General features: G+C 41.9%; 3 protein-coding genes across 6 annotated transcripts; 2 read left to right on the plus strand and 1 right to left on the minus strand.

Annotated features, from left to right (window-relative positions):
• The first annotated feature begins 493 nt into the window (after positions 1-493).
• LOC148401710 (rho GTPase-activating protein 20-like) lies at positions 494-7,001 on the plus strand. Its single transcript, XM_088358743.1, has 15 exons — positions 494-766; positions 1,284-1,369; positions 1,911-2,084; positions 2,152-2,301; positions 2,378-2,419; positions 2,477-2,561; positions 2,644-2,721; positions 2,843-2,909; positions 3,118-3,297; positions 3,518-3,690; positions 3,828-3,992; positions 4,257-4,369; positions 4,532-4,724; positions 5,328-5,445; positions 5,529-7,001. The coding sequence occupies exons 1-15, from the start codon at positions 695-697 to the stop codon at positions 6,269-6,271; spliced, it is 2,439 nt and encodes an 812-aa protein (XP_088214869.1). The 5' UTR covers positions 494-694; the 3' UTR covers positions 6,272-7,001.
• On the minus strand, positions 6,835-9,807 carry fdx1 (ferredoxin 1). The gene is made up of 4 exons (XM_088358791.1): positions 9,336-9,807; positions 7,619-7,743; positions 7,411-7,540; positions 6,835-7,248 (listed from the first exon to the last, which is right to left on the minus strand). Exons 1-4 carry the CDS (start codon positions 9,470-9,472, stop codon positions 7,140-7,142), a joined length of 501 nt encoding a protein of 166 aa, XP_088214917.1. The 5' UTR covers positions 9,473-9,807; the 3' UTR covers positions 6,835-7,139.
• Positions 9,808-10,584: 777 nt separating this feature from the next.
• LOC148401712 (uncharacterized) lies at positions 10,585-15,166 on the plus strand. 4 transcript variants are annotated; one of them, XM_088358755.1, is made up of 10 exons: positions 10,585-10,689; positions 10,821-10,902; positions 11,263-11,328; positions 11,396-11,439; positions 12,275-12,463; positions 12,676-12,744; positions 12,848-13,809; positions 13,882-14,019; positions 14,366-14,477; positions 15,009-15,166. In XM_088358755.1, exons 3-10 carry the CDS (start codon positions 11,276-11,278, stop codon positions 15,080-15,082), a joined length of 1,641 nt encoding a protein of 546 aa, XP_088214881.1. In that variant the 5' UTR covers positions 10,585-10,689; positions 10,821-10,902; positions 11,263-11,275; the 3' UTR covers positions 15,083-15,166. The 4 variants fall into 4 exon arrangements, with proteins under 4 accessions (XP_088214881.1, XP_088214896.1, XP_088214890.1 ...); XM_088358770.1 differs by lacking the exon at positions 11,263-11,328 and having other exon boundaries at positions 10,586-10,689; XM_088358778.1 differs by lacking the exon at positions 11,263-11,328 and having other exon boundaries at positions 10,655-10,720.
• Positions 15,167-15,619: the final 453 nt, after the last annotated feature.

Here is a 15,619-nt window from a genome sequence, read left to right on the forward strand (position 1 = left end):
TGTTTGACAGCACGAATGTTTAGATTTCTCTCTAGGTGACGCTAAAGAGTCAATTTTTTTGTCACCGTTTATGACAACATTGAAACACCAAATCTTTCACCAGGGCTGATGACTGTGCAAAAGTTTTGGATGTGATCCTTTATGGAGTAAAAAAAAAACTTGCACCAATGGCTGCTCAGACCTTAATAAGTCGTCAGAAACATAAATACTTATGCAAGGTACAGCTACCTTACAGTAGAAGCACTTGTACATACTTCTCGCCAAAGGTCATGTGCATGACATGCAGTACAATAAAATTCCATCTTTACTTCCAACTGTCCCCCTTAAATCTCATAGTTTCATCTGTCAAAATGTAAAGGAACATGTTAAGCGTTACGATGGTGTTGTCTTGCTCTAACAAATTGAGAGCAACTTCTAAAAATAGAGGCAACTTTTTCTTGCATTCAAGCACCGCCTCTGCAATGAGTGCAGAAGCATTAAGAGGTGGCTAATCCACAAAGACAAGACGCTTGTGGCTCTTGCAGCCTTCCCCATTGAGGCCGCGTTGACAATTTAGAATATCATTAATATCTCTGTGCTACTTCATCGACAGGCTGAAAGTTTCTTGCAACTTCCAACGCATTGAGCTGTTTTTTGTCCTCCCGGATCTGATTAATGGGATTGGATTGTGTGAGGACAGCTGGACACTGATCAGATGGATGACATGTCTCCGCAACATCAACACGAAGGACTGAGCCAGGCTGCGGAACAAAGCGACAACAGACGGGTAGATATTGTAAAGTCTTGTTGCTGTCCATTGAAAATCATAATCTATTTATTGTTGAATGCAGAAATGATTTTGCTTAACAGATAATGACAATATTAATGACTATACAGGGGATTGTAAGAAACCTAATTAGACAAACATATTTCCAAAGTCATTACAAATAATCATTCTGAGCACTAAATTTAAAGTGTGCTCTGTGAGGAATGTTTGTTCCCTTGTGACTCGGCTGGATCAACAGTATTTCACAATATTACAATGCCCCAAATATGTGGCCTATTAATTCAGAAATGAGGAACCTTGAGCTGGGATAAAAGTGGACTCTGAGTTGCTCTGTTGGGCAAAGGGGAAACAGGTCGCCAACGCAACCATTTCATTTCAAAATGTTCCACCAGTCCAATATCGTGCAAGAATATCTCAAGCAGATGTTTGCCATTGTGTGTGACCTGAATCCTGCAACAAACCTCGCTACTTTTATTTATGGCATTCCACACATTCTTTATATTTGTGTCTGTTTTAGCGGGTGAAGTCCCAAAGTCTTCGGCGTCAGTCTGCACCCGCTCTTGTCATCAGAAAAGCTCTCTCCAGGTCCAAGACACTTTCCAGGTAAAATTCTTCCAACGCACAGCGCATGACCAATGTGAAGCAGTTCATTTTCATTTAATTTGAACATCAGAGAAATTCACCTATTTCACTCAAACACCAGCAAAATTTTGAATCTGCAATAAACCTAACGTGCATGTTTTTGATTTGTAAGCCCACAATTTTGGCCATTGATTAATTTTGCACAACTGGTGTTCTCAGCTGCATAATTTATTAAGAACAAACCCTTGCTGTGGATAGTGACTGTAAATTTTACTATGTGTTGGAGCAATGTGACATCCGTAAAGCATCTCAAACTGGTGACAATCTGTAGTCAGGGAAGAAAAGACTTGCTAGCAACACTTCTCCAATGATAATAATATACTTACAAAAACTAAAATACAGTTGTGATTGTACAATTGCTGTGTCAACTGTAAATATAAAATGATTCATAATAAGTCACCTGCTGCAAGTTGTATTGAACCTGCTGCTGTCAATTTCCGTTTTACCACTGAAGTATCATAAACAGCTAGAGGATGCATTGTGGTCATTTGGGCTCTTCCAGAGAGAGCCTCCCGGTTCCCGTGTTCCCGGAAACGTGCTCGTTGGTCCAGTCCTTCCTGAAAGTGCCCGACAGGTTCTTCCTTCTACATGGGCACACTCAGTTGAAAACTGGCATGCAGACTCAGGACAGACACCTCTTCCTCTTCACAGACATCCTGGTGATCGCCAAAGCCAAGTAAACACACACCTGAGTTTGCGTGTTGTCGTGAGGCACAGACACAACCTTCATGTTACATTATCAGATCAGCCAACCAATTCAAGCAGAAGGCCCTGGCACGTGTTTGTGAAATGTGGACAGCAAGTTGCTTGGAGGAGGTGTGTGAGGGAAGCACCTGCCCCGAGAGGAGCTTTGTGATTGGATGGCCCACCTGTAACACTGTCGTAACATTCAGGTAAACACACACACAGGGCATTTATTTGTTTGTTAAACATTTATGCTTCAAATTTGGTTTGACATGTCCCTGTCAGCTCACCGGAACAAAAAGAGAAATGGCTGTCTCACCTGAAAAGGTAAGTGCTGTACATCAATGCGTGTTTGTATATAAAACTTTTTGATTTTCTCTGCAGTCGCATTAAAGAGGAAAAAGAGAAAGAAGAACCAAAAACTATCCCTCTCCGAGTATATGGGAAGGGCCTTAATACTTATGCTGTTGTAAGCAAAACAAAACCTCTACAGATATGTACTATATTTTGCACTTGTTACGATTGGTTGTAATTATTTTTCTACGATTTAGACCCAAACTTTGCCCGTCAGTAACTCTGACTCGACCAATGAGGTGATCCGACTGGCTCTGCAGCAGTTTGGCATTATTGTGAGTAGCATACAAGTTGTGGATCTTCATAGATACTGTACAATCCTCTGCATACATTTTTTTTAAAAATTCCTCAGTCATCTATTAATAAAAAAAATCACTGTGGCCTAAATGTGTTCAGGGTAATGCAAAGGACTACCAGCTGTGGATCCTTTCCAAGCGGGACAATACGCCTTATCCGCTCATTGGTTAGTCAATAACTTTGGGTCATCTCCATTGCATATTCAGAATTCCTGTTTTCTGCTCCTTTAATCTAAAAAAATGAATAGATGGGTGTGTTCAAGGTCACAAACATTTCCATAGTCATCCACTAATTTTTGTTGTTGTAATCAGGAGTACTCTTATATGCATTTTGCAAATAAATTCAATTGTGGCCACGGTTCTCCTCTGCCTCAGGTCACGAGTTCCCCTTCAGTATCTACATGAGTCACCTGCGACAAACGTTAACCCACAGCGCTATGGCACCAGAGGCCACAGACTGGGCCAGACTGGCCGAGCAGCTGCAGGCGCACAAGCGGTGCCAGTTCATCCTGAAATGCCGCCCCGAGGAAACGCTTCAACTGCAAGTGGTGACGGGTTAGCTCAATTGACACAAAAGACAATTTCCCTCAAATATTGTTCACAGTTTTATCACAGGAGCGTGCAGTTGGCATGCTGACTGCAGGAATGCCCATCAAAGCTGTTGCCCGTAGATTCAGAAATTAAATTTCAGACAATTTGTCAGTACATCCTACCTCCTCACTCTAGCGCCCTCTATTGACGAGTCACCACTTTGTTTTACTACTGTCTTTGTCAGAGTTCCCCCAGAAGCCATTAAAAAGAAGGCGCTCCCTCATCACTTGGGCCTTTCTGCGAGGTTCCTCCCCTAAGATGACGTCATCCACGGGCACCGCGTCTCAGGGCTGCTGCCTGTTCGGCCGTCCCCTCAGTGCCGTGTGTGTCGAAGACGCTCTACCAAAGCCCGTGATGGTGGGTGTTGACACTCAAACATGGATGTCTGCTTATAACAAAACCAAATGTTTCTATTTATGCATAAATAAGATACCCTTTCAATAAATTCCCAGTTTTAAACCGAACATCACATCATGGATGCTCTCTCACACCAGGACATGCTGGAGCTGCTGTATCACGAAGGCCCGAGGACGCGGGGCATCTTTCGGCGCCCGGCGGGCGCTCGGGCCGTCAGGGAACTGCGGGACTCACTGGATGCTGGCGAGTTCCTTCCACCGCTCACACGGGACCACATCTTCATTATTGCCGGTGTCTTCAAAGTAAGCCGTTATGATGACCCACATCTCTGGCTTGGCCTTTAATCTCCTCCTGCACATCCACATTAGCAGGACATAATGTTCGGAGGGTCCTTAATCTGCATTCTAATCCCTGTTATTGCTAATGGACAAGGACTCTAATCTTGGCACTGTTTATGGATTTTTTAACTAGATCATGGTCCAAATGTCACCTTGACCTTTTGTTTGTTCTTTTCTTCTAATCGAAACAACATCTTCCCTCACTGGTTGGCCACTGATGTTTACTAGGACTTCCTGCGCAACATCCCCGGCAGCCTATTGTGTTGTGAGCTACATGAAGAATGGATGGACGTGCTGCTTGATGAAGAGGGGGAGGAGGAGCGGGTGCAAGAGATACAAAGGTGTGCTAAACCATCGACCAACCCCATTCAATCAATAATCCTTGTTTTAGCAACCTGTTGTTAAAAGAAAAGAATAGATTGAAATAGAGCAACCTCTAGATGCATCTGTTTGTCAACTTATAGTTTTAAAAAATTTAAATTGAGCAATTGTTTTTCCTGCAGGATGATGAGTCGTCTGCCCAAAGACAACACCTTATTACTACGCTACGTGCTGGCCGTGCTGCACGCTATTCGAGGCAACGCTCGCGAGAACCAGATGACCGGCTTCAACTTGGCGATATGCATCGCTCCCAGCATGCTTTGGCCTCCCGGAGCATTGTGCAGCCCGGAGGCAGAGAACGAAGGAACGAGGAAGGCAAGTGAACGAAGGGGCTAAGGATGTCAATTATGTATTTGTTTCTAATGGGTCCTGATGTAAACAAAATGAGTCAATGTTTCTCGCTTTCTCACCTTGACTGCTGACCAATCACTAATCCTAACAACAGCCTTCCCGGCATGCTCTCTCTCTTTCTCTAAAATATAAATAATGTTCCTTGAACTTGAATATAGCTTTGAAAACATCTTTGGCTCACATTGTTCGCTGTCTAGCCAAGGGATAGGTAAGTGGTGGTCCTTGGGCTGCATGTTGGCCCGTGTCAACACCCTGTGTGGCCTGTTAAAAAATAGTTTTCAAGTTAAAGTTTTTTAATAAAAACATATTTATTCATAAATTTAAAAAAAATCAAAATAAATAGATGAATTAAATAATAATAAAAAATCTGACTAAGTAGTTGGCTTCGTGACATATCCCGAAATAATAACTAGCTAGAATGGCAAACTACATTTGACTACTTTGAACTAAACTCAGTAAGCACTGAAGTTAGTCCAGTTATGTAATCTCAACATGATATATAACCTTAAATTATGACAAGAAAGTGACTTCCAAAATCAGTCAAGAGTTTGTGTGCTTTGTATGCAGGTTTGTGACTTGGTGAGATTCATGATAGAACACTGCCAGCAAATTGTGGGAGAGGAGCACACCTCTCTCTTTGGAGACTCACCACATAGACTCAACACACAGGAGACACGATTCGACGGTAGTTTTGATCATCTCGTTGAAACCATTTTGTGTCTGCTTTGATGATCACTCACAGTCTTGTCACATTTCCCTGGCCCTCAGACAAGTGGATGACAGACTCATCCTATGACAGTCTAGAGAACGAATTGGATACCAGCAGCGGAGGGTCGCCGAGCTTTTGCGGCAGACGTCTCCGATCCAAACCAGGAAGTCTGGACTCGGTCCTCACCTTCAGCGACTATGAGCAGGACAATGAGCCAAACGTGCGGCATACTAACTACCAGGCACTGAAGGGTGGCGGGAAGATCCAAGATGTGGACCTCTCCTGCACCCTGGACACCATTTCCCTGCACAGCATACACAGACAGCGTCGACGCTCTGAGCCTGCATTAGTGCACATGGCAAAGTTTCAGCCGTATGCGTCTGGGAGCACGGACGGTCTCACTGGCGATGATGAAGAGGATGTAGACAAAGGCAAGCATGCCTCAATGTCAGGGTTTCAGCAGAAGTACAGAATGTCGCTGGCGACCATGGAAACCAGCTCCTCCAGCTTGTCCTCAAACCCCAACTCCCTTGCACCAACGCAGACTCAAGCATGCACTCCTTCAACATCCATCGTCGCAAGGCCGCTTGCTTTAGCCAGACATGAACGGCAGGAGACAAGCCACAAAGCGTGTCCAGCCAAAGAGCATATTAAATGGGGTACTGTAAAGAGCTGCAAGAGTCCCCACCCCAAGTCTTGGCTGAGGAAAGACCACAGATTGTCCTTAACTCAACAAGAGTGCATGGAAAAGGACTCTGCCTCCAACGTACATACAAACGCACCCACCAGTGATGAATATTAGTTAAAATCTCGAAACTCACTCGTAGCTTGACCATTGGGTTTACATGCAGCTGTCTTAGAAAAGGAAATATCGGGATAAGAATAGCCGTTATGTACTTTGTAGTTAACTGACTAAAAGTAGTGTACTTACTGTCCATGACCAAAATGAATTATTTCAAAAGAGTGAAAGTGTGAATACGCCATCTAGTGGACATGTCACCATAAACGTATTGTCACGCTCATGTCAGCATCACCTGGGCTGTTTGAATGAGCACTCAAACTGTCCGTGTTGAAAAACAACTTCATTGATTTAAAAAAAAAAAAAAAAAAAAAAAAAACTAAAAATGGGGGAAAGAGAGGTTACACTTTAGGTCCTTTTCATGCCATTATTAGCCCTGGTTGTGGCATGGTAGTGGTGCTCAATCTTCACCACTGCCCATCAAACTCTTCTCTCCAAGATTGATACCACAAGAAAGAATCCAAGCAAACAAGTGTGGGGTTCCTGAATGTGAAGTCACAAAATTGACCCTCCAAATACTCTTATGACCCTTTGCCCAATGTACAAAAATGCAGCTCACTATGCTATTACAAAGGTTAATTCTTTTATTATTAGTTTTCCCTATGCACAAATGTGTTCTATGTACAATCACGTGATAAAATTCTAAGGTTACATAAAAGATGGCAAACTGTCAAGATGACCAATGACAGAATTACAATAAAAATATACTTGCTGAGTGAGCTTTGCAAGCATGTCCGTCACATTCCGTTTGCCTGATCAGTCCTTGGATGTGTCATAGTTTTTTTCTTTTTTGTTTTGATAGTCCATTGTAGACTACAAATGACAGTTTTGGCAGCCCACCGTGTCACCGACCATCTCCTGCAAAATGTTGCTAAGAAGAGCCATCTTGACTTTGTCGAATGTCTGCTACGCTCTCTGGAACGCGAGCCACCATGCCCTCCAGGGACTTACTCAGACAGATCTGGCAACCCAGACGCGATCTACAGGGGAAAGGAGACATTCACTTACTTTGTAAGTTACTTGTGGATCTCTGTGATTTCAATACAGTAATAAAAAGGTAAGTGTATCTGTAAGTTTAAAAACACTATTTGAAACAAACTTACTTGGAAAAGTCCTATCAAAAACACCAAGTGTGTGCTTACGTGTCAGTCAGGCCGTATGCTAAATCCAGCATGTCCATTTCCTCGTCCGTGATGGGTCCCAGTTTTTTGTAGACGTCCTCGTCAAAGATGAGATGACAGGTGGAGCACGCCAGCGTTCCCTCGCATGCTCCTATGGCCAAACATGGTGAGTTATCTTCATGTATAAGCAGCGTTCATACACGTCAGCTAAGTTTGGCCGTTTACAAACCGAAGCCATCAAAGTCGAGATCTTCATTGATGACGACGTCGAGCAGCGAGTCCCCGGGAGAGCCCTTGGCCGTTATCTTCTCGCCGTCTCTGTTGATGAATTGGACCGTCACCTTGTTGTCCGACCTGCACGGAAGTAAACCATTGAGCACATCCCTACCGAGTAAAACAATCACAACATTTTCTTTTAACCCCACCCCTTCATTGTATTCAACTCAGTGACCTTTTTTTAGTAACCATGACGGCAAAACCGTGCATAACACGACTAAACACTAATCAGACTGAGTCGAATTCTCTCCTGCAGCACTTGACCTTTTAAGGCAAGGCTTTAGCAAGTAAACCCCACAAACGCTTTATCGCTCTGGAAAAACAGAAAGGATAAGAAACAAGTTGCTTAATAACCTTGAAGCCCCACCCCTAAAAAAAAAAAAAATGAGATGGATGGCAGCAGCCTTGAGCACCCATGACAAATCTTTTTAACGCAAGATCAACTCAAGGTTCAAGCAACCTCCCAAGTAGAACACGCTCAACCGTACAATCAGCCGTCTCTCTAAACTCCTTTCACGGGTGTGATGAGAAGAGATGGAGTAAAAACACGTTCAGCTAACTAACAAAGCTAACACGGGTTTGTACTTGCTGAAGAAATAGTACAAGGTGTTCCTAAAAAGTTGACATCGTTTTATAGTCTAATAGAGTCAAATTTTAACGGGATGTTTAGCATCTAACCAAGTTCAATGTTAATCTTTAGCTTGATGTTCTATTTTTTTTTTGATGACTAGACATTTTGTGCAATCAAATATGCTCACAGTCAAAGCATATTGCCCCACCCTATTTTGTTACGGTGGCTTTAAATCATTTTTAACCAGGATAGTACACTTTTTTCCCTAATCAAACATTTTCTTGTTTTGTAGCAAAAAATAAATCATTGTTTGGATAATCAGGATTTTGTTCTCAAGCAGATATACCTCATGTTCATTTTTGATTAATTGTATTACTTTACTGGATTTTAATGTTGGCCAATACATTAATAAACCACCTTAAAGGGGTTTTACTTGCTCTAAAAAGTTCAGCAACCACTTTAGTAGTACGCTTGGGAAGATAACTTTTCTATCTTGATTCTTTGAAGTCTTCAATGGTCTACCAGGTCACTGTTAAGTGGGAACAACCAATATTCTGTGATGTTCTACCTTTTTGAGGAGTAAGTTTAATGATTCTCTGTTTCAACTGGCATCTTGTGTTGGATCAATAATTCATGTCAATTGATTTTCCACAGCTCTCCTAAATGTGATCACTCAATTCCCTGTCGACTAGAAATTCAATCTGATGCAGTTATTTATTTCAGAACTGAAAATTACCGAATGATTCCATAAATCTTCCTTCAGAATTGAAATTCCATTTTATTCCCCTTTACTTACTCTACAAAAATGTACTAGTAATTAAAATTAAGCTCAAAAGATAAATATTTTTAAGATGATCATTTACTATTATTATTGCCTTTTTTTTTTGCCTGGAGTTGTAGATTAAAACTCAGAGTGGAGTGACCACGGCAGAGCATAATCGGAGAATACACTAGTTTTAGCCGGTGCGGCAACTATTAGCAGGCGTGAGCAAATATGGATGAATATGACTTATGTACCGAGGACAACAGAGAAAATAACCGGGTCGTTGCACCATCCATATTTGTGATATTTGCGCTGCCAGCAAGTCTCACGACCTACCTCAGCTGCTGCGTGACGGTAGCGAAACTCCTATAACCATTCAGCCCCGAAGCACCACAACTTGCTGCCGTCCTCAGGGCATATTCACGTATACCAGCGTGGGCTATTCTTCGGAAAGCTGTCAGCAGTGACGCCATTGGGAATACGAAGAATATGTGCAGGAACACACTTGAAGGCACTTGATCAGCTCGTCACGATGCAATGCGAGCTTTCTCTCACCTTGCGCGCTAGCAAGCTAGCTAGTTACTTAAAGCTACCAGGAGTCACTCAGTCAGTGTCACGCGCATTGCGTAACCGACCGCTGACTTCCTGCGGTGCTTGTTGACGGCGTGGGCACAACAAAAGCAATCACAACGGGGACATGAAATTGACAGCAACAAAAGAAAGCAAATCGTTTAAACAAACATAAACTTGATTTCTATGATGACACACTTCCCTTTAAATGTGTCTGTTTGGCTAATACATTGGTTGTTGACGCAAAGAGCCGTAGCAGGCAACTTCTGGTTATGGTTTCAGAACAAAAGTTCTACCATTGTCTATTTAGAGACGCTTGCCCGCTCTAGTTCGTTGGACACTAAATATATACATGAAAAGAAAATATGAGCTCACAAGCAGTATTGATATTTTTTAAGTACACGATAGCTGACTAGCGTTAAAGTTAACCTTATTTTGAAGTGTAATTCTCCATAATTCTTGTGAAACCGGAAATTAACACACTAGTGGTCGTGACACGAGTCTAAGGTTATTGTGCAGAGATTTAATCAGTTCATAGAAAAATAAAAGCATCATGGTTTGTTCATTCTTTCTTAATAAATCAGAAACAGGGTTATTATGGTGAATCAAGTCCCCGTTATATTGCTGCTAAGTATAAAACAATCTTTAAAAGTGGTTTGTTGCATTATAGACCGAGTCCTTGTTTACATTTCGTATGCACGTTATTTTTTTTTTTACATTTTTTAAATTTTGAAGACCCTGCATTAGCGAATTTACATGGCATGCTGCCAAAAACATGTCACAGGAAATTGAATTGGATTGGGCTGGACTGGAATTGGATCCCTATATTTAAAATAAAACCCACCACATCATTTCAAATTGACAGTGAAGAAAATATAGAAATTTAAAATAATAACGATTCAGTAGCTGGTGTCACTAATCGCCCCATGTCAGTACATTATGTGTAGGTTGTCATTATTTCTGTCAGTGTCTGTGTGCTCGCCCCTCCCTTCCTGTGTCTACTCTCAATCTATGTACTAATCACAGTCACCTTCCTCTCGTTACCTGTCGCGTATATAAGTCCTGTCTGCGTGTCACTCCTGTCGGGTCGTTGATGTATTCATGTCTCGCGTCTTTGTCGGTCAGTTCGGTTTCTGTTATCCCGTCTGTCGGTCAGTCGTGTTGTTGGTTTTGTTAGGAAGGTATGTTAGTTTGCCGGTGTTCTGTTGGTTTGTCCCCTCATCCTCTCTTCCAGCTACCTTTCCCCTTCAGTAAACCCTGATCCAAGCTGCATTTGGTAGCCCTGCTCCATTCCGATCCGTGACAACTGGCTTGTTTGGAAAAATGTCAGAAGGTTGGTTTTCCAAAGTAAAAGCAGATGTGATAATTAATTTGATAATTAACAATATATCAATTAACCCTTGCACCTATAGTTTGGTTTCAAATGTTTTCAAACAAGGACAATTTCTAGAGCAGTAGTTCTTAATATTGGTGGAGGTACTTAACCTCACAACTTTCATACATGTATTCAGCAAACCCTTGTGAATTTTCCAGGCACAAACTGCAGTGACTTTGATGTGACTGAGAAACGGTTGTTATTAGTTGCTGCTGCATCAGCATTAAACTGAAAGGGCAAAGGGCAAATAATATGGAAGATAACAAATATGATTAAAAATGTTGCTTGTCATTGGCTGCTTTGGCCTTTACAACCCAGGCACAGTCTATATATGCTGCACCTCTTGCATTTGCGAGTTGCTCGCTGTTTAACGTGCCACATCAGGTAAGGAACCCATCTTTGATGACTCTTCTAAAGGTTTGTGTGAGAAAAAACCTGTCTTGTTGTGCAGGATGTCCAAGTCAGTGCTGTCGCTGCTGTTCCTGACACTGTCAGGTAAGAAACCACAATATGTAAATGGCAGAACATGCTTACATTTTCATGTGTTTTGTTGCCTAAAGTTAGCTGGGCTGGGCTGCAGCTCACCCACAGCCCTAATGAGGACAAGCCCTAAATAGTACTGTGCTAGATGGATAGTAGATTACAGTGATCCCTCGCTACTTCACGTTTCGTTTATCGCGGCTTCACTGCATCGCGGATTTCTTTTCAAAATTAAAAAAACATTTAACAGTCAAAATAAAACTTCTAAATTGAGGAAACGTGTGTCTAACTTTTAGGACAATGTAGTATTGCTCCAAATGTTCGTTTACATTCCTTTAGAAGTCCGTTTTCGCGTGTTAGCATCTTTCCGCTAACGCGTTAGCCTGCCCAGTACTTCTTGTTGGTGACCGTACTTCGCGGATTTCACTTATCGCGGGTGGTTTTTGGGAACAATTATCCGCGATAAACGAGGGATTACTGTATTCCGGCTCCAACGAAATACAGCAAAACGATGCAACAATATTATAATCACAATATTATATTGATATGATAATTCATTCCCTGTCATCACAAGAGCGTACTGTACAGTTATGTAATCACAGCAATTGACCTCCTGAACGACTGCGCTGAGATTAGATTGAGACAGTTGATTTATATAGCATGACGTAATACAGTTGTGCTTACTTATCGAAGTAGCACACTTGGCAACCATTAATTTCAAGTTATCTATCCTTGACAAAGATTTGTTCAACTTGAAATAAGTGTGATTTTCACTTTAAAGCCTATTCTGTAGTCAATTCCTGACTAAGGCTTCTCAGTCCGAACACAGTTTAATTAAGTTCTGCCATAGGACTGCAAGCTGCTCCTATCGCACCTCTGAGAGGATTGCCCAAGGCGTCATCGTCCTTCGGGTTGTCTGATGGCTCTCAGCAGAACGACATCGTCGGACATGTTCCTGATAGCTTTCAGCAAGGAACCGAGCCATCCAAGGGATTCTTTGACAACGGCCTGGTGCAGGACCACATCAATGAGATGACAGGTGCAGCATACACCAGATAGACAAAATTATTTGGGCCTTCCACAAAATTGTATATCGTATATGTCTTAGTCAGAATGCTGAATGAATATGTGATCTAAAGCCACCCCTGGTTGATTTGTTGACTGGATTAAGAGTCCTGTCTCAATACTTTGGTCTAAATATTGGACAGCTTATTCAACATGGGGTTTAACTGAATGCTTGCTCATCTGTAGCTTTGACCACCAACCTCCTTGAAGAGGGACTGGGAAAGGCAGAGGCAAAACACTGGCTGGCAGATGAGGGTAATTTCTAAATCAATGTTGAGTATTAATATAAAGTAAGATTTCATCTGACATGCATCATTTGATTGACAAATGTCTTTGGTGTCTGCAAATTGTCTTTCAGTCCCTATGGATGTGCCAGCGCAGAGGAATGGAGGTGGTTGGGTTCGAGTTGAGGAACCCTCCCCTTCTTCTCGCCTTCCAGATGGTTTTAGACAGGGAACAGAACCCTTCATGTCAATCCCAGATGGTTTTAGACAGGGAACCGAACCATTTGTGGCGATCCCAGATGGTTTCAAACAGGGAACTGAACCTTCCTTTTCTATCCCAGATGGTTTCAAACAGGGAACGGAACCTTCCATTTCTATTCCAGATGGTTTCAAACAGGGAACGGAACCTTCCATTTCTATCCCAGATGGTTTCAAACAGGGAACAGAACCTTCCATTTCTATCCCAGATGGTTTTAGACAGGGAACTGAACCATTCATTTCTTTGCCAAAAGGTTTCAGACAGGGAACAGAACCTACAAACCCTTTCAGGAGTGACTTTAAACTAGAAATTGAGCCCTTTGCGTCTATTCCAGACGGTTTCAGACAGGGGACCGAACCCATCTTGCCAATTCCAAATGGTTTCAGACAGGGAACGGAACCTTCCATGTCTGTCCCAGATGGTTTCAGACAGGGATCCGAACCCTTCTTGACAATTCCAGATGGTTTCAGACAGGGAACAGAACCTTCCATGTCCATCCCAGATGGTTTCAGACAGGGAACCGAACCCTTCATGTCCATCCCAGATAGTTTCAGACAGGGAACAGAACCCTTTATGCCGATCCCAGATGGTTTCAGACAGGGAACCCAACCCTTCATGTCCATCCCAGATGGTTTCAGACAGGGAACTGAACCCCTCATATCGATCCCACCTGGTTTCAGACAAGGAACTGAACCTACAGACTCCATCAGTAGTGGCTTAAGAGAGGAAGGTGACCGTTCCATCTCCAGGCTCCAAAAACAGAGCTGTAACGGAGAGGTCATTGATGGAAAGTGCTACGAGTTCAACCCAACGCCATTGGCCTTCAAAGAAGCACAGGTGACTACATTTTACATTGTTTTATTTTTGTGTATCCTTTTTATTTGATCCATTTGCACGGTTTGTCTTCAGGATTTATGTAAAGCTCGTAACCCAGACGCTGAGCTGGCGTCTGTTACAAGTGCCGACCTTCATTCCCGCCTGGTTTCCATGGTTACCAACGGCGGTGAGCGCAGCCCACAGTTGACGTGGTTGGGGGCCACGGTTAAGGCAAGTCCCTTTCATCCACCAAACGCTGAATACGTACTCGTACACTGAACTAAGGAAATGGACCTCAATTAATGAGATATAAAACATCTGTCAGTTTTTATTAATGAGGCATAATGACCCTGAATGCAGGCCAAGGATAGTCTCGTCAGATTATGTTATCTCCAGAACAGTGTTATTCTTACCTTGGTTCAAACATTGACCATTGGACTTGTAAGTAAATGTTTCCTGTAGCACTGACATTGAATATAACCTTACTAATACAAACATGACTTTTCATATTTCATGTATATAATATTGGTGCTAGACTGGATTGTCACACAATGTATAAATATTTGAAATGCTGCAGAACCAGCAGGCCTCATGGCTCGATGGCTCACAGATGAATTACAGTGACTGGATGCCCGGTCAGCCCAACATTCACACGGACAAGCCTGTATGTGTGGAGATGTTCAAGATAGGTGAGACATAAGAAATCCTCTACACAGGCATCATACATTTTTCTGTATCAAGTTTAAGTTCATGTCCACCCATGTTTGACAAATGCACACATTCAGTAATCACATTATAAGAGTAAATAAAGAATATATTTCATATATATGTATAATACAATAATGTAAGAGCAGTTTTATGTAGAGGTTCATGTACAATTATATATATTTTTTTTCAACAGAAGCAAACTGGGTTGCAATTTGTTGTGAAATAAATAAATTTATGCACCTAAAGACGCTAGTTAAAATCTGGAGACTTTCAATCTCCATAATAATAATAATGAACTCATGCGATTGCATAAGTGTTTGAGGCAGTTTTGCTGACCTCACAGTCACACTTTGAGCTGTACTATTAATCAAAGATTAATCGGACCGGCTCAGATAACTTGCAGTATTTGCTATTGATAAAGTGCAAGTTAATCAGTCTTTGTACTGCGGTGCTAAGAGCAACTACATGGTGACACAACCTCTTGCCTCATATGCCCCAACTGTGTCTTTCAGATGAAAGCTGGTGGACAGCCGCTGACTGCGATCTGAGAAGAGCATCCATCTGCTCGTACCGAATCGCTGCATAAAAATCCACAGTGACATCTTCCTCTTGGCATTTCTTCAGAACACTAGCGCATTGTTATGCTTATTAAAACTATAAATGCATCCTACACCTGTTTTCCTCTCTTCACATTTCTACATAAGGCTTCAGAGTAAAACCACCACATTATGTTGACTTTTAGGTCTGAATCCAGACAACACTTTAATGATCATGTTTCATTTGTGTGTTCACAAAGCAAGTATGTACAGATTAGGGAGCAATTTTCAAACAATTCCTTACAATATCAGTACCTGGAAAGTGCAAAAAGTACATTTGATAAACAGAGATAATAAAAATCATGCTGTACATTATATATTTATATTGCATTCATAAATAATCACAGATATACAAATATGCATTTGGTGAAAGTCACAGAAAATGATGCAGATACAACACAGTTAAGTCACTTTGTCTCAGGAATTTAAAAAAATGAGAACCACCCTCAGATAAAGGCACTCCGTTTGTCGGAAGTCTTGCAGCTCCAATGTCAGTATGAGGAAAAAAACTAAATAAATTACAGGAT

This window comes from Syngnathus floridae, chromosome 2 (genome assembly GCF_059516105.1).
Source record: "Syngnathus floridae isolate MCC-2025c chromosome 2, RoL_Sflo_1.0, whole genome shotgun sequence".
Lineage (NCBI taxonomy): Eukaryota > Metazoa > Chordata > Actinopteri > Syngnathiformes > Syngnathidae > Syngnathus > Syngnathus floridae.